Source organism: Dipodomys merriami, unplaced genomic scaffold (genome assembly GCF_024711535.1).
Source record: "Dipodomys merriami isolate MVZ:Mamm:240054 unplaced genomic scaffold, mDipMer1.0.p SCAF_6, whole genome shotgun sequence".
Taxonomy (NCBI): Eukaryota; Metazoa; Chordata; class Mammalia; order Rodentia; family Heteromyidae; genus Dipodomys; species Dipodomys merriami.
Window position 1 is genome coordinate 61,984,745 of NW_027206179.1, and position 26,890 is coordinate 62,011,634.

At 41.0% G+C, this 26,890-nt stretch overlaps 1 protein-coding gene across 10 annotated transcripts in view; it reads right to left on the minus strand.

The window, feature by feature from the left end:
* The window catches only part of Fry (FRY microtubule binding protein), a 493,758-nt gene that overhangs the window by 90,566 nt on the left and 376,302 nt on the right, over window positions 1-26,890 (minus strand). For all 10 annotated transcript variants that reach the window (XM_070003013.1, XM_070003006.1, XM_070003005.1 and 7 more), the window contains 12 exons: window positions 26,386-26,443; window positions 25,419-25,510; window positions 24,927-25,099; window positions 22,702-22,862; window positions 20,795-20,905; window positions 18,085-18,239; window positions 9,450-9,549; window positions 9,083-9,254; window positions 6,851-7,107; window positions 5,728-5,874; window positions 3,499-3,667; window positions 2,081-2,171 (listed from right to left, as the gene is read on the minus strand). In XM_070003013.1, the coding sequence (XP_069859114.1) occupies window positions 2,081-2,171; window positions 3,499-3,667; window positions 5,728-5,874; window positions 6,851-7,107; window positions 9,083-9,254; window positions 9,450-9,549; window positions 18,085-18,239; window positions 20,795-20,905; window positions 22,702-22,862; window positions 24,927-25,099; window positions 25,419-25,510; window positions 26,386-26,443 (1,686 nt within the window). The remainder of the gene's footprint in view (window positions 1-2,080; window positions 2,172-3,498; window positions 3,668-5,727; window positions 5,875-6,850; window positions 7,108-9,082; window positions 9,255-9,449; window positions 9,550-18,084; window positions 18,240-20,794; window positions 20,906-22,701; window positions 22,863-24,926; window positions 25,100-25,418; window positions 25,511-26,385; window positions 26,444-26,890) is intronic.

The window sequence follows — 26,890 nt, forward strand, 5'->3', positions numbered from 1 at the left end:
TGTACAGTATACATGTATTTATTTTATATAAAATATTTTATATAATCAATCCACTTAATGTATGTAGCCACATCAAAGAACTAAAATGATCAGAAACCTTCTTAATCCTAGCTATTCAGGAAGGCTGAGATATAAAGATCATGGTTCAAAGCCAGCCAGAGCAGACAATTCTTTTTTTTTTTTTTTTTTGGGTCCGGTCGTGGGGCCTGAACTCTGGGCCTGGGCGCTGTCCCTCAGCTCTTCAGCTCAAGGCTAGCGCTCTACCACTTGAGCCACAGCGCCACTTCTGGCTTTTTTCTTTTTGCTTATGTGGTGCTGAGGAATTGAACCCAGGGCCTCAGTCATGCAAGGCAAGCGCTCTACCACTAAGCCATCTTCCCAGCCCCAGAGCAGACAATTCTTATAAACTCTTCTTTTCAATTAATCAGAAAAAAGCCAGAAGTGGAGGTAAAGCTCAAAGGGGTAGAGTACCATCCTTGAGAGCTTGAGGTCCTAGGCTTAAGACCCAGTACTAACACACAGATATACACAAACACAGACACAGACAGACAGATACACACACACACACACACACACACAAATATGAGAAAACAGAAGCTGAAATAGATGTGTCCTTCTACATTCTTGTTGGGTGTTCTGTCAGTGTTTAACAGGCCAGCACCTTATTGGGAGATGCAGATGTAGCTGTCCTCATGAAGATTTGTAGAAAAAGTAAGGCTTCAGGAAAATGTATTGGACATGTACCTCTTTGATGCTACCTTGTCTTGCACTTATGACCTTACAAAACAACATCAGTAGTGAACTATAGAAGTGTAATCAGCTATAATGGTGTGGGGGGGTGGGGGGGGGAGGGAGACTGGGCCTGGGGCTTAAAGCTGTACCTGGGTTTTCTTCCTTAGCTTTTTTGCTCAAGGCTACTGCAGTACAAATTTAGACACAACTCTACTTCTGGCTTTTTGGTGGTTAATTGGAGTCTCAAGGACTTTCCTGTCCAAGCAGGCTTCAAATTCTGATTCTTAGATCTCAGCCTCCTGAGTAGCTATGATGACATGTGTGAGCCACTGGCACAGGCTGGCTTTGGTTATGTTTACTTCCTGGATGTTTATGAAAGCCTATTTTTCTGCTGCAGACACTGCTGCATATCCAGTGAGTTCAAATATTTCTCAGTGTCGTATCATTGGGGGTTATGACTTTGTGAATGCATATAACAGAATATTTGGGTCATCTGCTTAATTTCTTATAACTCAGACCACACAGTGGTCTGATTCTGAGATTAGAAAAGCAATATACCCATTACCCTCTGGAGATGTTTCTTAATCATATTCTTCTGATAAAATAATGTTATAAACAGTGCATGCTAAACCCAGACATTCAGAAAGGGAGGAAAGCAGATTGGGGAAAGAACTCCACATCTGGAGATTGGCAGGAGGGGAGAGCTCCATCACACCTGCGGTTACCCATGCACTGGAGGCAGGGAGGCAGGAACTAGAAAGCAGATGGCCATTCTTCCCTTTCCCTTTTGGGATCCACGTAAAGGGACTGTAAGAAAAGGCTAATCCCACATCAAGACAATTACTCTAAACAATCATTCAGTAATGAGATGTAAACATTTCACATGTCAATTTCCCTTTAATTCAAAGTGGTCTGTGCCAATCGCAGAAAAAGGAGTGACATATATATGTATATTTTATATATATTATATATGTACATATGCATTTATATTTCCATATAAATTCTGGAAGTTGGACTCAGAGCTTTGCTCTCCTGCCTGGCTTTGACAGTCCTTTATTACTTCAGCCACTCTTTCACTTCTGCCTTTTTTGCTGGTTACATGGAGATAAGAGTCTCTTGGATTTGTCTACACAGGCTGCCTTTGAATCAGGATCCTCAGATCTCAGCCTCCTGAGTAGCTAGGATCACATGTGTGAGTCTGTGATGTACAGGACACAGCGGGAAAGCCTGCCTATGTTGCTAAGAATAAAGAAAGATTTTGGTGTGTGTGGGAAATGTAGGAAATACCATGAACTTGTATCTGTTCCTCGTTTGTAGAGGCTAACTGCTGAAAGTCATTCACACCCACCTTTCATCAGATTCTTTCAGAATCTTGCTCTCCTCGGCATCTGGGAAACTGTCCTGGCCGGCGACCACTGTGTTGCTGCTGGAGGTCGTCCCTGAGGAGCAGATTAGAGAAAAATGCACGGGAGGGGTCAAGCTCAAGCCTCAAGTTGTTTTAGGAGAGGATTTCCTGTCAAACCCCATGTTTAAGAGTCTTTATATCTTCTGTACAATCTCAAACATTCTAAACAATCTTACAAGTCTACAGCACTGAAACAGGAGAATTCTAGACATCTGTGATGGCCAGACTAAATTCCTTAACTCCCTTGTAAAAGGTGAAGCTACAAGATCTTACACGCTTTTCTGTGTGTGTGTGTGTGTGTGTGTGTGTGTGTGTGTGTATGTGTGTGTGTGTGTGTATGTGTGTGTGTGTGTGTGTGTGTGTGTGTGTGTGTGTGTGTGTGTGTGTACTAAGGGCTTTGAGCATTTTCTTGCTTATTAGCTTTTTCTGCTCAAGGCTGACACTCTACCGCTTGAGCCACATCTCCACTTCTAACTTTTTGCTGGTTCACTAGAGAAAAGAGTTGACTTAACTTTTCTGCCTTGGGTTGGCATCAAATTAGGATCCTCATCTCAGCCTCCTGAGAAGCTAGCATTACAGGCTTGAACTTAAACTAGTGGCCAGTCTTACTGTTGGCTTTACCTCATCACATTCCTTCCTTTCTCTCTTCTCCCTTTCTTTTCCCTCTTTCCCTCTTCCCACTTCTCCTTTACTCTCCTCTTTTCTTCTCCCCTCCCTTTCTCTCTTCCTTCCTCTCCTCCTCTCCCTTATTTTTCTTCCCTCATCTCTTAGCATTCCTTCCCTCTTCCGTACTTCTTCTCCATCCCTCCTTTTTCCCGTCTTCTCTGATCTCCTCCTTCCCTTCCTTCCCTTTCCCCTTCCCTCCCCTCCTCTTCCCTGTCCTCCTTTTTCCTCCCCCCCTTCCATTTGCCTCTCTTCCTCTCATCTCCATTCTCCTCCCCTCCACTCCTTCCTTCCCTTCTAAAGTAAAAGAAGTCCATGGCGTGGGAGCTACACTTTCTTGCTTTTTTTGTTTCTTGGTTCTTTCACTGATTCTTTGTCATCCTTACAAAGTCATTCCATTAATCTAATAATGTCAGAAGAGTCTGAGGCAGCATCTCTCAAAGCCATCTTTTTTGTTGTTGTTGTTGGTTGTGGGGCTTGAACTCTGGACCTGGGTGCTATCCCTGAGCTCTTCAGCCCAAGGCGAGCACTCTACCATGTGAGCCACAGAACCACTTGCTGTTTTCTGGTGGTTAATTGGAGATAAGAGTCTGACGGACTTTCCTGTCTGGGCTGTCAAAGCCATCTTTTAAGTGCATGGATCCACAGCAATAAGAAAAAAGCAACAGACACATAGTTTTCAGCGTTCTACTCTGTACCGGAAGCGGCTGCGGAGGTCTTGCTGCTGGCAGTGAAGCGGTAGAAGGGCGGGTTGTCACAGTGCTGGACGATGGGGTTCACTGGCTCTGTCTGCTGAAGCTCGAAGAGAAGCTCCTCCATGGTCTGAATGGTGTTGTTACGGCACAAGTATATTGCCACCTTCTTAATCTGGGAAGAAAACAAACAGGGATACTCTCCAGAGTCTTGTCCTGCTGGGCTGGAAGCCCGGATTTTAGAAAACATGTCATCTTCCTGGGTCATCCTGGTCAGACATGTCTTCCCATTTTTCTAATGGTTTAATTAATAATGGTTACCCCTGAGGCACATTTATTCCAACTAACCCAAAAGCCTGTCACGAAAGGGTGGGTCTTAGCTGGGCATGTTGGCTCATGCCTATAATCCCAGCACTCCGGGGCTGAGGTAGGAGGATTGTAAGATTGAAGTCAACCTGAGTGACAGGGCCAGACACTGTCTAAAAACAAAAACAAAAACACAATGGAGGGACAAAAGGTGAAAATGCAACAATGGTACTCACTGTACACTATGTTGAAAATGAATGGTGCAATTTATGGGCGAGAATGGGAGGGAAAAAGTGGGAGAGAGCAAGTGAAAAAAGAAATGTGCTCATTACCTGGCTTCTGTAACAGCAACCCTCTGTATACACCTTTATGATAACAATACAAATTAACAACAAACATGTCTTATTTTCAGAAAGAATTTTACTGATAAGAACCCTGAGATAAACCTTGCTAGCTGCTTTTGTTTAAAAAGGAACCTATTGCCTTTCTTTCTTCTTCTCCATTAGAAATGAGACATAGCTGTTTAAGAAAAACATTGTGCTGGTCCTAGGGCTTAGACTCAGGGCAGTGTTCCGTCCCTGACTTTTTCACTCATGGCTGGTGCTCTACCACTTGAGCCATAGCTCCACTTCCAGCTTTTCTGGTGGTTAACTGGAGATAAGAACCTCATGAACTTTCTTGCAAGGGTGTTTGAACCTGATCCTCAGATCTCAGCCTGCTGAGTAGCTAGGATTATAGGCATGAGCTACTGGCACCCAGTTTATTTTCAAAATTCAAAACATTAAAAATAATTGGATTATTGTTCTTGATGGTCCAACATGAGCTGTGTGCTGGGATAGGTCTTCTGTGGCTCAAAGCACCCACAAAAACAGCCACATAGAAATACCGAGTGAGTTTGCACCTTTAAAATGCTGTTATTCTCATGATTTTATATCTTTAAATATAATGTCTCTGCTTAGTTCTCCCCTTTATATATTAATTTTTTTTGTGCTGGTCCTGAGGCTTGAACTCAGGGCATGGGCACTGTCCCTGAGCTTCTTTTGCTCAAGGCTAGCACACTTCCACTTGGGCCACACTACTACTTCTGGTACTGAGTAATTGAACCCAGGGCGTCATACATGCTAGGCAAGCACTCTACCACTATGCCACATTGTCGGTCCTGTCCCTTAGCTTTTGTGTTCCAGGCTATCACTCTACCACTTGAACCAAAGCTCTCCTTCTACCTTTTTGGTGGATTTTCTGTATTTTTTGTTCTATTTTAAAAACATCAAGAAGTAAACCAGACACTTTTGGGGCATTGGTATAAGGGTTTGAATTCAAGGCCTCTCCCCTCATTCAGTTTGTTTTCTTAATCTATACCTCCAGCCTGGTATTTTGCTGGTTAACTGGTGATGGAGTCATTTTTCTGCCTAGGTTGGTCTCTAAATGTGATCCTCCAGATCTCAGTCTCCTGAATAGCTAGAATGACAGTCATGTAGCACCATAATGCAGCTCAGACACATTTTTATTAGCAATAATGTGGTATTTCCCTGGTATTTCTTATATATTGGCACTAATGTTTACTCACTCCATCTGAGTAGGTTCCTATACTTCATAGTATATTGGAAGAAGACAAAAGTTGTTACAAGCATCCATAGTTTAGTCTTGCAGATAGAGGGAACCTTTTATTTTTATTGTATATATGTATGTATGTATGTATGCATACATGCATGCAAAAATGTCCTGGGGCTTGAACTCAGAATGTGGCTACTGTCTCTGAGCTTTTTTTTTTGCTAAAGACTACCACTCTCAGCCACAGCACCACTTCCAGTTTTCTGGTGATTCATGGGAAATAACTCTCATGGACTTTCCTGCCCAAACTGGCTTTGAACCACAAACCTCAGATCTCAGGCGTCTGAGTAGCAAGGATTACAGGTGTGAGCCACTCACATAGGGCAGGAGGACGGTGTCACTGCTAACCCCGCACAGGCTGATCAGGAACTGTAGGGTGATCCTTAGGTTGTTGCTCCATTTCTCATTGTTGGCTAATGCGTTCCACGCATTTTCCATTTCTGGTCCAGGAACTTCATCTCCATACTAAAACAAGCAAACAGAAATGAAACTGGGCTCCCATGATACGCATGAAGGGTGCAATGATGCAAAAGCTGTCTGAGGGAGAGCACTTTTGGAGCTTGTGGCCATCTCCAAATTACAAGAAGGGGATAATGTGGTCATTTATTAGACATATGCCATCTTTTCAGGGGATAACAAGGTGACATGCACATTAATACCCATGCATGTTTTTTTTAATGTTAGGCTTATTATCTTCTATTTTTCCAATTGTGATAAAATGCATATAGCATCAAGTTTGCATTCATCAAATTATTTTATCCCCCCAGAAGGTCCTGGGGATTGAAGCAAGGCTGGGATCGAACCCAGGGCTCTGTATATACTAGGTAAATGCTCAACCACGGAGCTTCATTTCTCACTCTTACCATAACCTTGTGTGTGTGTGTGTGTGTGTGTGTGTGTGTGTGTGCGCGCGCTTGCGCACGTGCGAATTACTGGGGCTTCACATTTGCTTAGTAGGCTGTCTACTATTTACACCAACCTCCAGCCCTCATCATAACCCTTTCAAAGTTAAGATGTAGTAATAGCAAATCTGGGTGCTGGTGGCTCACACCTCTAATCCAAGCTATTCAGGAGTTTGAGATCTGAGGATCACAGTTAGAACGCTAGCACAGGCAGAAAAGTCCATATGACTCTTATTTCCAATACTGAAACAAAATACCAGAATTGGAGCTGTGGCTCCAGTGGTAGAGGACCAACTGTGAATGAGAAAGCTAAGAGACAGGCTGTGAGTTTGAGTTCTAGTACGAACACACACACACACACACACACACACACACACACACACACACACAGATTTATTATTTGCACACTGCTGTGCAGCCATCCGTATCATCTATGCCTATCTGTGTGACTTTGTGATAAACACCATTGTCCCTGGGTTTGTAACATGGATTTCGTCCCAGTGTTTTTCTGCTGATGGAGCGGTGCTTGTCATGGTTACCTTGGCTGTCATGTACATGAGGTTATTCAGGACCAGTGACGTGGCTTCTGGAGAGCCCCAGCCACTGCCCTTCAGTCCATGAGAGGCGGTTACGTCTCCTTCCCGGTCCTTCACTTCATCCTCTGGGCTGTTAGGGCTTGAGCCGGGGAGGAGCAGCCTGCTGTCCACCAGTTCGATGTTGTGTAGCCAGGGTAGCAAGTAGGTGAGCATGATCTGTCTCCCATTTGGATGTGTGGTGGGGAATCTCTGGCTCACCTCTAAAGAGAATGGCAGTGACAGAGAGTCATAGGTTGTTATTTGATCAAAAGAAAATAACAATCCTGGCACTGGTGGCTCATGCTGGTAATCCTAGTTACTCAGGAGGCTGAGATGGGAGGTTTGTGGTTTGAAGCCAGCCCAGTCAGAAAAGCTCATGGGATTTGTATTTCCAAAGGGTCCTCAGATCTCAGCCTCCTGAGTAGCTAGGATTACACTCATGAGCCACCAGCAGGCTCAGATATTAGTTTACTTTTATAAAAAGGCTTTCTTACGTCTCTCTCTCTATTGTTTCAGATACTATGAAAACATGTGATTAATTCTGGCTCAGATATACAGTAAGGGCCACCCATTAGAGGCAGATTTTCAATAAGATCTTTAGGAAGGCTAGAGTCAGGAGGAGGGGGAAGGAAATCAGTCCCAGCAGAGGACTACGCAGCCATGTGTAGAAGCAAGGATTACAAGAGGGCTGGTCAGATGGGACTGGAGTAGAGGGTTGTTGGATGAAAAGATTAAGAAAAGAAGGACTTTAAAAATCAATTCAGAAGTTCCAATCTTATAGCACTGGCTTTGGAGAAAGAACTACATTTCATTTTGGCTTAATTACTTTCTGTCTTGTCTTGAACAAATTATTTGACAACTCTAAGCATCAGTTTCTCATTTGTAAACTAGGGATGATACTGGTGTTGGTGTTGGTGACAGTGGTGGTGGTAGTGGTGATATAGTGTGTTGTTGGTAATGGTGGAAATACAGGCGGTAAGGACCATGGTGATAATGGCAGTAGTGGTAAGTGTTGTAATGGTGGTACTGATAATGGTATTAGTGATGATGGTGGTGGTAGTGGTGATAGTAGTGACAATGGTGGTAATTGTGATGGTGTTAGTGCTGAGATTAATGGTGATATTGGTAATGGTGCGGATGGTGGTAGTACTGGTGGTAAGGACCATGGTGATAATGGTGGAAATGGTGATGTGGTAATGGTGTTGGTGATGATGTTGGTAGTGGTGGTGATGGTGGTGTTGACAGTAATAACGGTGGTGGTGGATTGTAGTAACTGCATGCTAAGACTAGGTCAACACCTTGCTTCATTAGCTCATTGTCATCCTTAATCCCTCTGTGGTGGTTCTCATTATTATAGATAAAGAGATAGAATTTAGAGGTTCTGTGATCTGCTCAAGGCTAAACAGCTAGTGAAATGCAGGGTGAGGAGGGCCAGGCTCTATGTGTAACCCTTAAACCACATGGAAGTTGAAAAGAGTAGATGAGAAATAGCATACACATAAAGGGTTTAGACAGGAGTCTGGTATGTGTCAATAAGCTTATTAAGTGGAAGCTATTATTGTTAAAAAATATTTTAGGGCAATGGGGCAGGGAAGTATCAATGGAGAGACACTGTATCAACTTGGGTTAGCATACAGGCTGAACTGCAATGTAGAGGATGGGTTGGGTCAGGGGTACAGAGATAGGGAAATGAAGAGACTACAGTCTGCCTTTGAGTAAGGGAATACACATGCTAGGGAACGAATTTAACTAACAAAAGTTACTCATGAAGATTGTTTTAAAAATGGGCCAAGAATTCCACTACAGGCAACATATAAGCTGCAAAACATCATCACCACCACAACCATCACCGAACAATTCCCTGCTATTATATAAGCCAGCATAGACATTCTAAGTTATACTGCCGTATTTAATCCCTTTGAGCAATTAAAATGTAAATATACAATGTAAATATAATGTATATTTGTGTGAATCTAGCCATCTTTGTATTTGTTGTATGTGTAACTTTAGAGTAACATAATCAATTTTTAATTGACATTTAAAATATATTCTAGAGTTGACTTTCATTTGTAACTGGATTTAGGCCACAAAGATTGTGATACACCAATTTAGCAACCTATGTTGGAATTTAAAAAGGAAAATGACTTAGAGCAGAAGAAACAATCACATACGTCACTGTTGACAATAGCACTGTACCTGAGAAGAGAGGGAGCGTGAGCTCGGGGTACATCCTGGCCAGTTCACAGGACAGGAGGGCCAGGGACACGCTGTAGAGAGGAGGCAGTGGGCCGTGAGTTCCATACAGAATACTGCCAGGCCTTTGCTCAGCAACTTTCTTCGAGTATACAAAAAGCTTTGCTTCAAGGATCTACAGAGAGGTAGGACACTGTGTGAAAAAACCATAACTAGGTAGGGTGAAAGGGTGAGGGGTAGACACATGAAGAAGAGAAGTGGTATAGCTTTCTCTTCTCACTCAGCATGTATTCACTCATGATATGCAGATACAAACAAATGGATTCAGCACTCAGGATGGAAAATGTCCCTGACTATAAGTGATACGTGCCTGCATGAGCTGCATGGAGATTTCATAGATTTCTCTGTTGGTGTCAGAGGCCTTGAAGAGAACAAGGTTTAACAGTGTGACTATGTCAGAGGGATAGTTCCTAAAAGAAAAAGAAAAGAGAAACACCAGCATACTTTATAAGATGATGTGGTAGTAATGGTGACAGATTATTACTTCTCGCAACTTTAGATGACACACTGACCCTGGCCGCTTGCTAGTAACATTTTTATGCCCTTTGCCCATTTCTCTCTCTCACTCTCCACAAGAAATGAAAAAAACAAACAAACAACTTTTTGTTTAAAGTAGAATACTATAATGCCTCAGTAAAAGAACACAAAAATCAATCTAATGCAAATAGATTTTTAATGAAAACTAAACACAAATAAGAAGACAGGAAAGAAAATGTATGCTGCATTTCTCAGTAACTCATAGACTTGATGATTTCATCTGACCTATTTAAATTCATTCATTCATTCATTCATTCATTCAATGTAGTGCCAATACTAGAGCTTGAACTCAGAACTATACAATCTTTTTTTGCTCAAGGCTGGTGCTCTACCACTCGAGCCACACCCCTACTTCTGGCTCTTTGGAGGGGGTAAGGGGGAGCTAGTTCATTGGAAATAAGATGTCTTATGGACTTTTCTGCCCAAGCTGGCTTCAAACTGTGATCCTCAGGTCTCAGACTCCTGAATAACTGGGACTGATCCATATACATTTATGAAAAAACAGTCATTAGGAACCATGTGTGAAATATAGATGTCGAAATTAGTGGGACTGGCTTCCAGTTTGGTTAAGGGAAACAAAGGAGCAGTGTGGTTTGAGCGAATGTTCCAGAAGGAGTATCCATAACAGGTGACAAGAATCCCAACAGATATAGGCTTGGGAAGGCTTTTCTTAGAAGGAAATAAAGAAATCAAGTTTTGAAGTGCTGGAAGACTATGGTGGCTGTAGATCAAAGAGGGCTCCAGGCAAAGAGAAAAGCATTTTGAAGGATTATAAGAACAAAGCAGTAAGACAGCTTCTGTAAAACTCACAAGTGCTTGACTCTACTTTTTCTTTTTAATATTACTTAAATATTTACGTTTGGATACTAGTGATACATGCATGCATTTTTCCTCTAAAACATTCAAACAAGACCCAGGGCTGAAGCATGCACTCTGGTTGTGGAGAATTGACTGGAAGATGATATGGAAGTACCCGATCTCCCAGCTGCCCCCCCCCCCCCACTGGCCACCCCCTCCCAAAAGAGGACAACCGCTGTGAATGTTTTGTCTCTTTTCAAAGTATACATACATATTTGTGCATCTAAATACCCTTCCCCAAATGCACAGGAAATTAAACATGAATTTTATTTTTGTGATGCTGGGAAAGAACCCAGGGCCTCACAAATGTTCTACCATTGAGCTCCACCCCCAGGCTCCATAAATGTAATTATATTGCCTGTGTATTGTTTGATGATTTGCTTTTATGTGATGAGGTCACTAGAGTCTTCTTAACAGCTGCGTAGACTTCTATGATGTGGCCGTGTCATGAGCTACCACTATAATAGTGGGTGCTGTGGGGTGTCATGTGATGTTCTATAGTGTTGGCAGTTGACTTTCGCGAGTTAACTCCCTGTCTTTTGCCAAAGGGGTCTGCCTATGCCAGTGCTAAGACTGATTCCCAGATGTCCCTGGGCTGAAAAGGATTTTTTGTTGTCGTTTATTTTATTTATTTATTTTTTGCCAGTTGTGGGGCCTGAACTCTGGGCCTGGGCACTGTCCCTCAGCTCTTTCAGCTCAAGGCTAGTGCTCTACCACTTGAGCTATAGCGCCACTTCTAGCTTTTTCTGCTTATGTGGTGCTGAGGAATCGAACCCAGGGCCTCATGCATGCAAGGCAAGCACTCTACCACTGAGCCACCTTCCCAGCCCTATTTTATTTTATTTTTTTGTCGGTCATGGGGCTTAAACTCTGGGTTTGGGTGCTGTCCCTGTGCTCTTCAACTCAAGGCGAGCACTCTACTGCTTGAGCCACAGTGCCACTTCTGGCTTTCTAGTGCTTTATGGAGGTAAGAGTCTCATGGGGTTTCCTGCCCGGGCTGGCTTTGAACTGTGATCCTCAGATCCTTAGCCTCCTGAGTCGCTAGGATTACAGGTATGAGCTACCGGCACCCGGCTGGTTGTTTATTTTTGTTTCTGATATTCTTTACTATGCCCTTCAAGTGTACATAAAACATCTATACCTAGATGTTTATAACAGGCTTAAAAATGGAAAGTTCTATGCTCAGTATTATTATTCTACATAGGTAGTAAGCATATTAAAAAACAACAAAAAACACCACAACTGTGATCCTGCAGAATAAAACCAAATGATAAAATAAGTAGGAGAGGTAGTATGACACAAAAATTTCAAAAAGATGTAAAAACATTAAGAAACAAGGGATTAAAAAATAGCCTTAAGATGAAACAACTAAGCTCAGCCTGACTGAGGAGTTCTGAGGAGAAACAGATTTATATCCACTGGTAAAGAGAATCACTTCCTCCAATAATTAGTGAATATTATTGGTGTTCACAGAGTGCCTCTTGGTCAATGGCCTTATCCAAGAGATGGGCTTTATGTATAAGCCTTATTCTACCATCATCACTATTTTGCAAGTGAATCAGCTATTTAGTAATTTGTTCAAGAACACACAACCTGACTTAGAGGCCAACGCAAACTTTGAACCCAAAGCAGTCAACTTCTAGAACTCAACTCCCCAGCCGCTGTGCCAGTACCATACTGGGATCCAGGAATCTACCTTGTTCACCCAGGGATATTAAATCCATAAAAAATGGCGTTCTACTTATAGCAATTCATTTTCTAGGTTTGATTTAAATTAGCTAGTATACCAAATCAAGGCAAAAGAAACAAAAGAATAATATAATTCACCCCTGTAAAGAAGCTCAACAAAAATTAAAAATTAAAACTTTCCCAGATAACAGTGGTTCAGGCCTATAACGCTAACTAGGAGGAGGCTGAGATCTCAGGATCATGGTTTGAAGCTAGTCTGGGCAGGAAAGTCCAAGAGACTCTTATATCCAATTAATCGCATAAAAATCCAGAAGTGGATCTGTGACTCAAGTAATAGAGCCTTGAACACAAAAGTTCATAAAAGAATAAAAACTTAATCTTCAACAGAAGTTGAGACTATCTACTAAACATATTTTCATATATTGCAGGGTAAAAATAGAAATAGTTGAATTCTTAAGTACTTAAGTGGGGGAGTGGGGGGGGGCGGGAACCCTCTCTGGCAAGCTAAGCTAGTGACTGGAAATGGGCCTGTACTTTTTAATAAGGAGTGGAATGTTTATCTTGATTCATAACCTTGGGAAGCCTTTTAGGCTTGTTTGAAATGTTCTTATCTGTTACATACTGATGTCAGTGGCAGTTAAAGGGAAGCTTACAAGCACAGAAGCTCAACAGTTATTTTAATTAAAACTGCCTGAAAGGTAAGCTATTCTTTTGTGCTACATTATAACATGGAGCTGCATTTCATAACTTTTTTTTTCCCATTTTGGGCTAGTACTGGGGTTTGAACTCAAGGCTTCATGCTTTTGCGTGGCTTTTTTTTTCTCTCTCTCAAAGGCTGGTGGCTCTGTCTACTATGTGAACCAAATCTACTTCACGCATTTTGGTGGCTAAATGGAGATGAGTCTCATGGACTTTCCTGCATGGGCAGGCTTTGAAACTCTTCTCCGATCTCAGCTAGCCTCACAAGTGTGAGCAACCAGTACCTGGCTGCATTTCACAATTGTGAATGAAATGTTCATGCATATTTTCTGCAAAATTCCTTAAAATGGACATTGCTGGCTTTTCCATAAGTTCTGCCCTCATTTCTCCTGGACTTATTTCTAAACTTGCTGGAGTCAGGGTGTAATCCAATCTTTGTATGGACTGGTTAAGTTCTCCAGCAGACACAGGTACAAGGTCATACATCTTCCTTTGCTTCTACTAAAGAAACCCAAAAGAAGAACGTAGAGAAACAACTCTTCCCCAGTGCCATGTCTGATGAATGCAGGGATTGATACCAACTATGCGAGATGGCCACTTATATCTGCTAAAACTCAAGGTAGAAAACAGAATTTAACAAGGGTATTACACAAAATTCAATCTTTTAAGTGTTTTAAATTCAATTATAAGAGATCCTTAATAAACAAATCTGCTTATAAACTGTCATATTTCTCAAAAAATAAATTCAGTATATGATCATTCCCATTTGAAGAGGAGAAGGTAATTATTTATTTTACAAGAAAGGTTTTTTGCTTCAGGAAATGATGTGTAGACATTTCTGTATAGATTATGAGAAATCACAGATATGAGTCAGTTTATGTATAACTTTTCAGGAACATATTTCATAAGATAAGGCAAATACCTTGTCTTAGCCAAGACAGAAACTAACCAAAACAGTGAAAGCTGAAAACTGCTGGAATTGCTCTTGAAAATAGAGGTTGAAAATGATTAAATACAGCTGGGTGCTAATGGCTTATGCTTGTAATCTTAGCTTCTCAGGAGACTGAGATCTGAAGATGGTGATTTGAGCCTGACTTGGGCAGGGAAATCCATGGGATTCTTATCTCCAATAAACTACTCAGAAAAAGAGGAAAGTGGTACTGTGGCTTAAGTGGTAGAAAGCTAGTCTTGAGAAAAAGAAACCCAGGGACAACACCCAGGCCTTGGGTTGAAGCCCTACAACTGGCATGCATGCGTGCGCACACACACACACACACACACAAACACACACAAACACACACACACACACACACACACACACACACACACACACACAAATAAACATTAAATGCAAAGAATTCTTAAGCCTAGCTTGGGACTTGTCTAGTTTATCCAGGAGCTTGTGGTGAGAAATGATCTTAGAGAACAATAGTGGAGGATGTGACCTTAAAACATACACATGGGCTGGGCGCCAGTGGCTCACTCCTGTAATCCTAGCTACTCAGGAGGCTGAGATCTGAGGATCGTGGTTCAAAGCCAGCCTGGGCAGGAAAATCCGTGCGACTCTTAGCTCCAATAAACCACCAGAAAAAACTGGAAGTGGCACTGTAGCTCAAGTGGTAGAATGCTAGCCTTGAGCTGAAGAGCTGAGGGACAGCGCTCAGGCCCAGAGTTCAAACCCCATGACTACCACCACCACCACCAACAACAACAACAATACACATGGAACACAGAGGGTTCTAGGACCTAAGATTTTCTGACTCGATTATGGAAAATGAAGCTGAATTGCTATATTGGTGAGGCAGTTATTTGTTACCTGGACTTGTCAAAAGAGTGTAGTGTATTATTTAATGAGATGATCATTCAATGAAATAAACTTGCAATCGTTGAAGGTCATTGGGAGGAAGGGAATGAAGAGGGGACTTTTATTACTCTTATTTGTATCAAACACAGAGGGTTCAAAACATAGATTATGACTCTTTTAAGGGTCATGTGAATAAACTTTGACTTTTAGAGTACTGAAATATTTGAAATTAAAACATTCTAAAGAGTTATTTGTAACAGCATCATTTCGGTATTGTCCAAGAGATAGATAACATTTTAAAACAGGTTTATATCAAGTAATCAAACTTCGTAGAAAGTCAGATAAATTACTGTCATCTGTTGTAACTTTTTTTTGTTAGTCATGGGGCTTGAATTCAGGGCCTGGGCACTGTCCCTCAGTTCTTTTTGCTCAGGGAGCCGCAGCTCCACAGCTCTGGTTTTTAAGTGGTTAGTTGGAGACAAGAGTCTCATGGGGACTTTTTTGCCTGGCTGGGTAGATCCTTAAGTTCTGCCCTCATTTCTCCTGGTCTTATTTCTAAACTTGCTGGAGTCCTGGTGTAATCCAATCTATGTATGCACTGGTTAAGATCCTCAGATCTCAGCTACCTGAGTAGCTAGGATTATGTAATAACCCGGGGGGTCCCAATAATCAGCGGGGCCCAGTAGTCAGCATGGCCCTATGGCCCAGCCACTGGAGGGGGCGGGGCATCAAGAGGCGACCTCAGGGCTCCTCAGACCTGGCCACGGGACAGAGGAGGGCACTGAGAGGCTGACGTCACCGCCCCATGGGGTGTGGCGCTGGGGAGGCAGGTCATGTCACCGAAAGGGGTGGGGCACGCCACTGAAAAGGGCGGGGCGTGCTACTGGAGGGGTGGGGTGTCAAGTCCTAATGGCGAGCTGCCTATTGGGATTGGACAGTGGGCAGCTTGGGGGAGGAGCACGAATGGCAGTTTGAAACCATTAGTGGGAGAGGGGCCCGGCCTATCTGGGTATATGTAGGCTGTGTGCTCCAAGGCCTGGGGAGAGGTTAGGGACAGGGGGGAACACAGTCCGGAGGGAGGAGAGGGGAGTCCTGAGGAGAAGAGAGGAAAGACTGGGAGTCCTGGGGGAAGAGAGGAAAGACTGGGAGTCCTGGGGGAGGAAGGGAGAGCAACAGAGGAGAGGGGAGGAATGGAGGGAGAGACAGCAGGAGGGGAAAGCCTGCTGGAACAGAGCAGGGCAGGGCAGGCATGTGGAGAGTGGAGAGGCCTGCAGAGGAGAGGAAGGGAAGAAAAGGAAAAGCCTTCCCCTTTGGGGGTTTGGAGCTCTGGAGGTCTGGGGATGGAGGTTTGCAGACTAATAAAGGTGTGTGTGGGGGGGGTTGAGGGCTGCCTATTGGAGGTTTGGTGGTGGAGGCTGCTCTTGGTTCTGGGTATCTAGCCCAGGGCCCAGGACAGGGTAGTCGCAGGACCCTTTTCTGGTGTAAATAGTGTAAATAAACTTCTTTCGTTCACTTTTCACTGTCTGTGCCTCGATGGATTGTCTCCCTCTCTGGGGGTCTGAAGTGGATTACAGGTATGAGCCACCAGCACCCCGCATCTATTGTAACTTTTATGGAGATTCAAATATATAACACAAATTCCACTACTAACATTATAGGAAAAGCTTTAGTCATAAAAAGTTACAACTATTGTGATACCAGAAAGGTAAACATTTTATAGAAAAGCCTGTCTCTTTAAACAACATGCTCATTTTATGTTTATTGAAAAATAGATGCCCTCAAAGATACTGTTCATATTAATCTAGACCTATAATGGACTGGAATTTTTTGTATTAATTTCCTTTGATTCTCTTGATCTAGGAATTCAAGATAACTGTTTAAATGCAACATTTAATTAAAAGGTAAAAAATATCACGGCCTACATAAATCTGTTAAAATAATGCTCCAGCTGTATTTTCTAAATATTCCTAATATGCAAGTCTTAGGGACAACTTGTGAAATCTGAGGAATCTTCATTAACCCTTTCACCTTGGCTATGAAGTTATTTCACTTAGTAGGTCACAGTGCTGAATCAGCTTTACCACATTCATTATATAGATCAGAGGTAGAAAGCAAGGTCGGCTTGCATGAGGTCCTGTATTTAATCCTCAACACCTACAAACATCTATAAACTCTAAGGTAACACATTTCCTTTTATTTTCCTTCTAGCTTGATACGAAGGGGACTTAAACACTAGGCTATTTCCTGGATTGATGTGGTCTACAGATGGCTGAATGGTTTTTCATTCACAGCTGTCACAAACATTTTTAGGTATTTATTTTTATTTTTATTGTGAAAATACCTTACAGAGGGGTTACAATTACATGGGCAAGATAATGAGTACATTTCTTTTTTTTTTTTTTTTTTTTTTGTCGGTCGTTGGGCTGTCCCTCAGCTCGTCAGCTCAAGGCGAGCGCTCTACCACTTGAGCTACAGTGCCACTTCCGGTTTTCTGGTGCTTTATTGGAGATAGGAGTCTCACGGTCTCTCCTGCCCGGGCTGGCTTTGAACTGCGATCCTCAGATCTCAGCCTCCAGAGTAGCTAGGATTACAGGCGTGAGCCACCAGCGCCCGAATGAGTACATTTCTTATCAAGCATTGTTGCCTCCTCCTTTGTTTCCTCTTACCATCCCTTCCCATCTCCCCCCCACCCAACATTTTTAGGTATTTCTTTAATCGTGTGTGTGTGTGTGTGTGTGTGTGTGTGTGTGTGTGTGTGTGTGTGTGTGTGTGTGTGTGTGTGTGTGTGTGTGTGTGTGTGTGTGTGTGTGTGTGTGTGTGTGTGTGTGTGTGTGTGTGTGTGTGTGTGTGTGTGTGTGTGTGTGTGTGTGTGTGTGTACCAGTACTGAGACTTAAGCCAGGGCATGGGCACTGTCTCTTGGCTTTTTTGCTCAAAGATAGTTCTCTGTTACTTGAGCCACACTTTCACTGTTTTTTTTTGCTGGTTAATTGGAGATAAGAGTCTTATGGACTTTCCTGTCTGATCTGGCTTTGAACTGTGATCCTCAGATCTCAGCCTCCCAAGTAGCTAGCATTATAGGTATGAGCCACCAGTACCTGACTAATGATTCTTCTTTTTAAATTGTGCACTCATACTTCACTGTGACTTTCTGGGCAATTCAAAGGAAGGGTGCAAGAACAATTCATCTCTTCTGATCAAACAAGAAAAATTAATGTAACTGTAGACTTATGAGTAGTAGTTTCTATGTGGGGCATTTTGTTTTCTTACAGCATGTACGCTGCTCAGACAATTGAAAAATCAGTTGGTTTGCAATCATTCATATATTCGCCATTCACGACTAGGTACAGCAATTCATACCTGCTTCCACACACAGTTGCTATGGCTTTGAAGCACCCAGATGCAAGCTGGAAGGACCCTGTGTAGCATCGGTCAATGGCCCAATTAAAAAGATTTATTTGGTCAGGATTAAGTTCCAGCAGCAAGACAACCACCTCACAACCAAGTTGATGAACCTGCAGATAGGGGCAAAGGAATAATATAGATTTAAATAAAGGTTGTTCTAGGGGAGAGGGAAAACATAAGATCAATTCTGGTTAACATATACTGAGTAAAATGTAAGGGGAGACTGAGTATTGGGATTAATTTTTATGCCACTCATTAAAAAGAGGCAATGTTATATCTGAAAATTTTAATGTATAAAACAAATAGATTCTAAGTCTGTTTGTTATATAGGAGTCACTCATTCTCATGTTTCAACTCTGAAAAGATGGCAAAGGATATTTTTTGGCAGGTTTTAATTTTTATTTTAAATGTTTCTGAAAAATTTTTTAAAATTCTTTTCATCTTTTCATTTTGAATTCACTGCCTAAGATCTGTTCTCGAGTACAAGGTTTAAAGAGGTGGTAAAAGTGGGTTTCCTTGGGTCATTCTAATCTCAGATGATATATACTCAATATTAAATATTAAGTGTGACGTTTACTAAAGGGTGTTTTTAAGGAGTTGTACAAAGAGGTTACAATTCCATATGTCAGCTTATTATTACCATGAATCTTGGTCAATATCACCCCTTCCTTTGTTCTTTACCATTAGTCCCCTTCCTATCCCTACCTTCAAATTATATGGTTCAATTTTTACATAATGTACATTGACCATAGATGATCAATGTATATTAGAGTGTTTTTATAAAGATACCTCTTATCAATTGAGGGACACTCTTTAATATTCTTTGTTTTGCAAGTTTCTCTCATGAATAAACAAAGAATTTTATCAGCTATATTTTCTGTATCTATTGAGGTGATCACATGATATTTTCCCTTGATGATTTTATTCATATGATTAATGTACTAGTGAGCTGGCAGATATATGAATGTTAAGCTGACTTTGAAATTCTTGAATAAATCCAAGTTGATCATGAGTCATGTTTTTTGATACCAGTATCTAACTGGCTTGAATTCAAGGCTTTTCAATCTTGCTTAGAATTTTCCATATAAGCTGGCACTCTACCCCTTGAGCCATACTGCCACCCCAGCATTTTGCTGGCTACAAATCAGATTTGTGTCAGACTTTAGTTTCCTGAGTAGTTAGAATTACAGGTGTGAGCCACTGGTGCCTGGCTTCATCTTTAAAAAAAAATTTAGCCGGGCACCTGTGGCTCATGCCTGTAATCCTAGCTACTCAGGAGGCTGAGATCTGAGGATCTCGGTTCAAAGCCAGCCCGGACAAGGAAAGTCCATGAGACTCTTATCACCAATAAACCACTAGAAAACTGGAAGCGGTGCTGTGGCTCAAGTGGTAGAGTGCTTGCCTTGAGCTGAAGAGCGCAGGGACAGTACCCAGGCCCAGAGTTCAGGCCCCACGACTGGACCCCACCCCCCCAAAAAAGAATTGGTATTTAATTAGTACAATTTGTTCCTTAAATGCTTGGTAGAATTCATCAGTGGAACCATCTGGTCTTAATATTCCCTTTCTTTAAGACTTTCAGTTTACTGATGCAATTTATTATTTATGTGATCATGCAGATTTTCTTTTTCTTCTTCTGTTGTGTTTTCCTAGGAATTTATTTATACACATTCTCAAGTTTATCAACCAAAGAAAGTCATGTATTTTCTTTCAGTTTTAATCTGAGATGTTCCCTTTCTATTGCCCCTCCACCATGAATTTTCTGTGGATGTATGAATTTTATTATTCTTAACAAATTTTAACTATTTGAACGTTTGGCTTTAGTATTACTTTAAAATTCATTACCCTTGTTAATTTCTGCTATTATTTGTATTTTCTTTGTTGTACCATTTTGAGTTTGGTGTGCTATTATTCTTTTTCTAATTTCCTGTGGTAAATGCTTAGTCACTGATAATCATCAGCCTTGTTTTTAGTCTCTGTATTTAATTAAGTACATTTCATTCTAAGCAAGCTTTATTTATAAGCTACATACTTAGCATTCAGTATTTTCATTATTCTTTAGTAAGAAACATTTTCCACTTTCCATTGTTATTTATTGACAGATTCACTGGCTATGTGGAAGGACATTTTAAAAAATATCTTTTTATTATTTATTACTTAATAATGAATGCTACTTGGGGATAGAGAACAAAGCTTGCATGCTTTCAATCATGTGCTCTGCACTGAGACTTGTTCTAATATACCTTGATCTAATATACCTTCACCCCTTCTAGGACCCTCCCCTCCTCTCTTTTCTCTTTGTGCCCATCCTAGGGCTTGAATTCATATCCTAGGTGCTGTCACCAAGCTTTTTTTGACTTTACCAACTTAAGCCACAGCTCTACTCCAGCTGTTTGGTAGTCAATTGACGATAAAGAGTTTTCTGCTTAGACTGGCTTCAAACTGTGATCCTCAGATCTCAGCCCCCTGAAGTAGTCAGGATTATAGGTACCATTATTTGGTTTATTATCTTTCTTAACCACCTCCCTCCTGTTTTAACAGTTTTACTGGGTTTCATTATGCTCTTCCTAAAAATATAATGGCTTTTATTTACTCCTGTCACCCTCTCCCTCTCCCTTCCTCTCCCCTTGCGATCTCCCACCCATCCCTGTATACAAGTATTACTTACTCTTAAATCTTGACAAGCCAGGATGTTGTCAAGCCACTTATAGAGGTAGCCATCTGGAGAAAGGCCCACATTGTCAAAAACAGGCCCGCAACACAACACCGCTGACATTGCCTGTAAATGAAAACAACAAAACATGGAGAGGAAACCATATACAACTGACTTCACCAAACATAATTATCAGATTGAGAGATGGTGGTGGCTCTTTTTTTTTTTGTCAGTCATAGGGCTTGAACTCTGGGCTTGGATGCTGTCCCTCAGCTCTTCAGCTCCAGGCTAGTATCCTACCACTTGCCACAGTGCCACTTCCAGTTTTCTGGTGGTTTATTTGAGATAAGAGTCTCACAGACTTTCCTGCCTGGGCTGGCTTTGAACCGCGATCCTCAGATCTCAGCCTCCTGAGTAGCTAGGATTACAGGCGTGAGCTACCGGTGCCTGGCTGGTGGTGGCTCTTAAAAACAGATTTTCCTCCAATTTTTCAAAGAATTCCTTGGTTTAATTCTTAGATCAAGTTTAAAAAAAATCCCACCAGATTCCAATTTGTTTCTTTTTATAAAATCTAAAATCTCTTCACTTTAGCTTTGTGAATATTTGCTTTTAGGTTTATAACAAATATTTATGATAAAATTTACTTTAAAGCAAATAGTTATTTTACAATATTTCAAATAAAGATTCTTTCAATAGTTTCAAGTAACTGAGATAAATTTAGCTGTTTAAAATTTGCTTTAATTAACTAAATTTTGTGCTGGTACTGGAGCTTGAACTCAGTGACTGGGCACTATCCATTACCTTTTTTGCTCAAGGTTAACACTCTATCACTTGAGCTACAGCTCCACTTCTGGCTTTTAGGTAGTTAATAGAAGATAAGAGTCTCGTGGGCTTTCCTGGCCTGGCTGATTGCAAGCTATGATCCTCAAACCTCAGCCTCCTGAGTAGCTAGGATTACAGGCATGAGCCACCAGTGTCTGGCTAAAATTTGCTTTTAGGACTAATAGTGATTTCATGTATGAACTGACAAACTGTAAAGTATAGGGATAAAATCATTATGATTCTTCATCAAAAGAAAAGATAGTATATGAATTTTAGTTCCTTTAAGGCAGGGAGGAATGAGGAAAAGAAAAGAGAAAAAAAGGCAGATCTTGACTAACTTGTCCTTGGCAGGTCCCTGGGCCTGCCAAGGCCCCCGTTAGTTACATTTATGGATGACATCTTTGCCTGATTTCAGAGCAACTGGGAATACTTTCATTCTAATGCAGTACTCTTTATCAGGCTAAGAGAGTTCCCATATAATAATTTTGACAAATTTTATAGGCCCTATGGAGTCAAAAGCTAACCCCAAACAGCAACTGACAGTGCCTGTAAGATGGCATGGTAGTCACTGTTCTAAAGGACATCATTAGGCTGTAAGACTATGCCGGGAGGATTTTGAACCATATTCATAGTGTGGAAATTCATTTGTGGATGTGTGCTAGGGTAGGAGGCACTAAAACAGGAATGTGGCTTTTAGTTGATCTTGAACTTGAGGTGACACCTGTTTCTTTTTTTTTAGGATGGAACTTAAATGGTAAGGAAGCTAGCCACTTAAGAGTTAAATGAATAAAACCATATGGTTTACAGAGAAGAGAAGCATTGGCAACAAGTGGAAATAGAGAACACTGTTTTTTTAGTTATGAGCTCAAGTGGACTATTTACATATTCACTCATTTTTATTTATATGTTTGGAATTTCTGAAATCAATTTATGTCTATTTATGTGTGTTCTACGGGGGTGGGTATTTGAGTTTCAGCACCTGCACTTACTTGTTTGCATCATGGCCTATTATTTATTTTTACTTTATTTTGAAGGGATGGTGTTTGTTTAAGCATGAAGAGCCTCAGGCTGGGAAATGAGTGAGGAAAACAAGCACCTACCTTCAATGCACAATATTGGTAACGTGTAATCTGATGATTTCTGTCACTGTAACGGTCCAGAGGAGTGAACATGATGCTGAAGGGTCCTGCCCACTGGCTGAAGAGGATGAAGAGATGGTGCCTCAGGCTTTGCTGAGGGAAGAGGAATCTTCGGTGGTGAACTAGGGAGAGCAGCACAGAATTGGAGAGTCGTATCACAATTATACCCAGTTCTCAGGCTTTGAACTGAAAAACAATTTCGTTTACTAATTCTAATTTTTCTTACTTTTTCTTTTCTTTTAGTGTTGAGAATTATACCTACCATCTGCAGGCTAAGCATTCTCTACCATTGTGCTTCCCCCTTTCCACAGTTGTTCCATTTTATTTTATATTTTTGGGTCTTTTTTTTCCAGTCCTGGGGCTTGAACTCAGGGCCTGGGCTCTGTCCCTGAGCTTTTCTGTTCAAGGCTAGTGTTCTACCACTTTGAGTTACTGCACTAATTTTGGCCTTTTGGTAGTTAATTGGAGATAAGTGTCTCACAGACTTTCCTTTTCCTGGGCTGGCTTTAACCCACGATTCTTAGATCTCAGCCTCCTGAGTAGCTAGGATTATAAGTGAGCCATAGATGCCTGGTCTTTTTTGGGGGGTCGGTCATGGAGCCTGAACTCTGAGCCTGAGCTCTGTCCCTCAGCTCTTCAGCTCAAGGCCAGTGTTCTACCACTTGAGCCACAGCACCACTTCCAGCCTTTTCTGCTTATGTGGTACTGAGGAATTGAACCCAGGGCCTCATGCATGCAAGGCAAGCACTTTACCACTGAGCCACTTACCCAGACCCTGCCTGGTCTTTTTTGAGAGAGAGTCTCACTGAACCATGAACATGTGCTCTTCCTGCCTCTGCTTCCCAAGTAACTGGGAATATAGGTATACACTGTCACTTCTGGCCCTACAGTTATTTCTTATTTGGGTAATGCAACCTGGCTTTTTAAAGTGTTTTAGAGTGATTATCCTTCCCATATATGTATTCTTTCTCTCCTCAAGTTGCAGCCAGTAACACCTTGACTCAGAATAGGAAGTTGAAATTGACAAAGGGACCTTCCATCACTCTTTTCTAATTGATCTCTAGGAAAACTATGACTTCTCACTTGGGTACTATGTAAACAGAATGAGTTTTCTTGACTGTTGCTGCTTAGCTTGGCAGTGTCAATTCAAACAAAGGTGCCTTATTGGAAATGAAGGAATCAACACAAATCTCAATTTAGGATCATCAAAGATGAGAATGACTTGTAAGAAGGCTAATAACATGAAATAATAATGCTATTAGTTGCATTACAGCTTGTTTTAATTATGCCAAAACCAATAGTTGTGTTCAGTTTTATTTTTCTATATTTCCAGTACTGGGGCTTGAACTCAAGGACTCAAACTTGCTTAGCTGCTTACTCGGCTGGCCTCTACCAATCAAATCACTTCTTCAGCCTAGCTATTTTTTTTGCTAGATATTTGGAGATGGCATCTCACAGAGTTTCCTAAATTGGCTTCTAGTCATGATCTTCTAAGTCATGTGAAAGTTCTTTCGATAATATAACTAATGAAATGTAAGGTGTTTTAATCAGTACAGAAGTCTACCTAGTGTGTTAATGGGAATGCTGTCAGTAAACAGTGCTGAAATTATGACTACACAGGCTAGCACAGAGACAATATAACATTTTTTTCTGAATTACTTTTTTGCTATGGAAATCACATAAGGAAATATTTAGATGGGAATAAAAACAAAGTTAGAAGTGACAATTACAGACAGGCACCGGTGGCTCACGCCTGTAATCCTAGCTACTCAGGGGGATTGAGATCAGAGGATCATGGTTCAAGGCCAGCCTGGGCAGGAAAGTGTGTGAAACTCTTATCTCCAATAAACCACCAGAAAACCAACTGGTGCTGTAGCTCAAGTGGTAGAGCACTAGCCTTGAGCTGAAGAGCTGAGGGACAGCGCCCAGGCCCAGAGTTCAAGCCTCATGACCGACAAAAAAGAAATGACAATTACAAAATCAAATTTTATTCCTCTTGCTCTCTTTGTGTCTTGCTATGGGGTGACTGGTTCCCATGTGTATTTCTAAGAATCTCAAGATGCATAAAGCATCCTGTCCCAGACCTGCATGCAGACCGCAAAGGACTCAAGAGGAAAGCATAATTATGAGGAACACAAATGTTTTTGGAAGCTCAAAGGTTAATTTGAAATGGCATAGCACTGCACCTGGAACACACTGAATCAAGTTGGCGACCATGGCACTAAAATGTGCCCGGATGTCTTTCAGAATTTCAACTTCCTTGTCATTTTCAGCTTCTAAGAGCATGCGAGTCAAATCCACATATTCCAAGAACAAAGCTCCAAGGGCTAAGGTGTCTCGTTCCAAGGCCCCATTTGTGCTAGAACAAAGTGAAAGAAATTCAGAGGATGCCGAGAATACCTGCACGTCTTTACAGCAAAGTAGCCAGCATATGCTTCATGAAAAACAAGGTTAGAATTCCTACAATAAATTTGATCCTTATATGCAGTATACAAAGGATATGAAACAGAAAAGACAAACTTAGATAAGTTAGGGAATAAGTACATTTCTTTTTGGATAATGTCACCCTTAAAAAAATTTTAAAACATATATTTCAAGGAAAAGACAAAGAGAGGTTTAAATAGACAAGATGACTACTTTAGTGAGCTGAGATCAATTTAGCAGACTTTCGATCCCACCTGTCACTTATTACACCAGCATCAGCCAGAAGTTCAAATATTCGAAGTAGCTGTAGCCGTAACAGGTCTCGTCGTTCTCGACGCTTCTTGTTCTGTGTGGGAAGAGGGAACACTGCTTGAGAGCCATGGGCAAAAGAACATAAACTGTGCTTTGGGTAACTTTCAAAGAAGAGCATAATTTTTTTACAGCATAAGACATGCATTTCCCTTTCTTCCTAACCATTAAAGGCATTGCTTGCTATTACTGGCTTATAAGTGATTATAAGGGAGATTCTAAGTGGGTCAATAAATGTGAATAAGATGGAAATGTTGAGAAGTATAAAGCTTCATTTCCCAGCGACCCCCATTATCTGCTGAAAGGTTGAGCATCTGAAGTGAGTGGAAAGAGAGGGGACTCAGAATATCCACTAAATGTGCTCACAAGATAATATTTCCTGTTCTAAAACTGTTAAATGTTTGCTACTGGATCATTATCTACTTATTTCATATCTACTATATAGGGAACATTTTTTCACTCTTCTTATTTACTTATTGTAAAAGTCTTGGTACATTATAAATAAATTCTGAAGTGGATTCACTTCATGGGAAGTAATGTTGAAAAGGGTATTATATATTAAATGAGACGAATGATTTTTTTGACCATTGGCTCCAGGTTAAAAAAAGGTAACAAAAAATTAAACTTTAACGCCAACCTTTGTGAAAGAATGCAACATAGACATGCCCACATAAGTTGTTTTGTATTTGTACATTTATGACATAAAATCCATTAAAATAATAACCATATTATGGTAAACAAATGGTGAAAAGCAGTAAACATGACAGGAGTTAAAATTTTAAAATTTATTGTTAAACACCTGTTGAGGTGTTTATATATATATATTTTTAAATAGGGAACTGTCAGGTTTGATTTAATTCACACCACCACCAAAATAAGCCAAGTCTTCATTATTTAAATTCTAAATCTTACCTCTGGTCTTCTTTCTAGAGCTTCCTTCATTAAGGGATGGAGTTCTTCTACCAATTCTCTATTGAGGAAAGAGGTCACGTTTTAAATTCATTGTTTTTGGCAGAAAATATATCAGAAAATACACCCATTTACATCTAAATAGTTTTCATTCTTCACTTGTCTTCTGTCAGAAATCTCCCCTGACCGCTTCCTTTCCCAATCCTATGAGAACTACAAACACACACTGACCTATACTTTTCATTATTGGTCTTCATTCCACTGTTATGAACATAGTTTTGGGTCAAAATACACTTGTTTATTTAATTCTGATTTGATGGTCTGGAGATCTCTGTGGCAATTAACAACAAAAAAAACCTGTCTGAACAACACAATAGCATTTTCCAAGTAGCTACTAAATTCAAGGAACTTTACCATATGAAATTGAAAGTAAATAAAGTTGAATCTCTACACATGAAAAACTTTTGGTCCAATTAGAGGGAAAGAAGCATGTACTATGGAACTACCT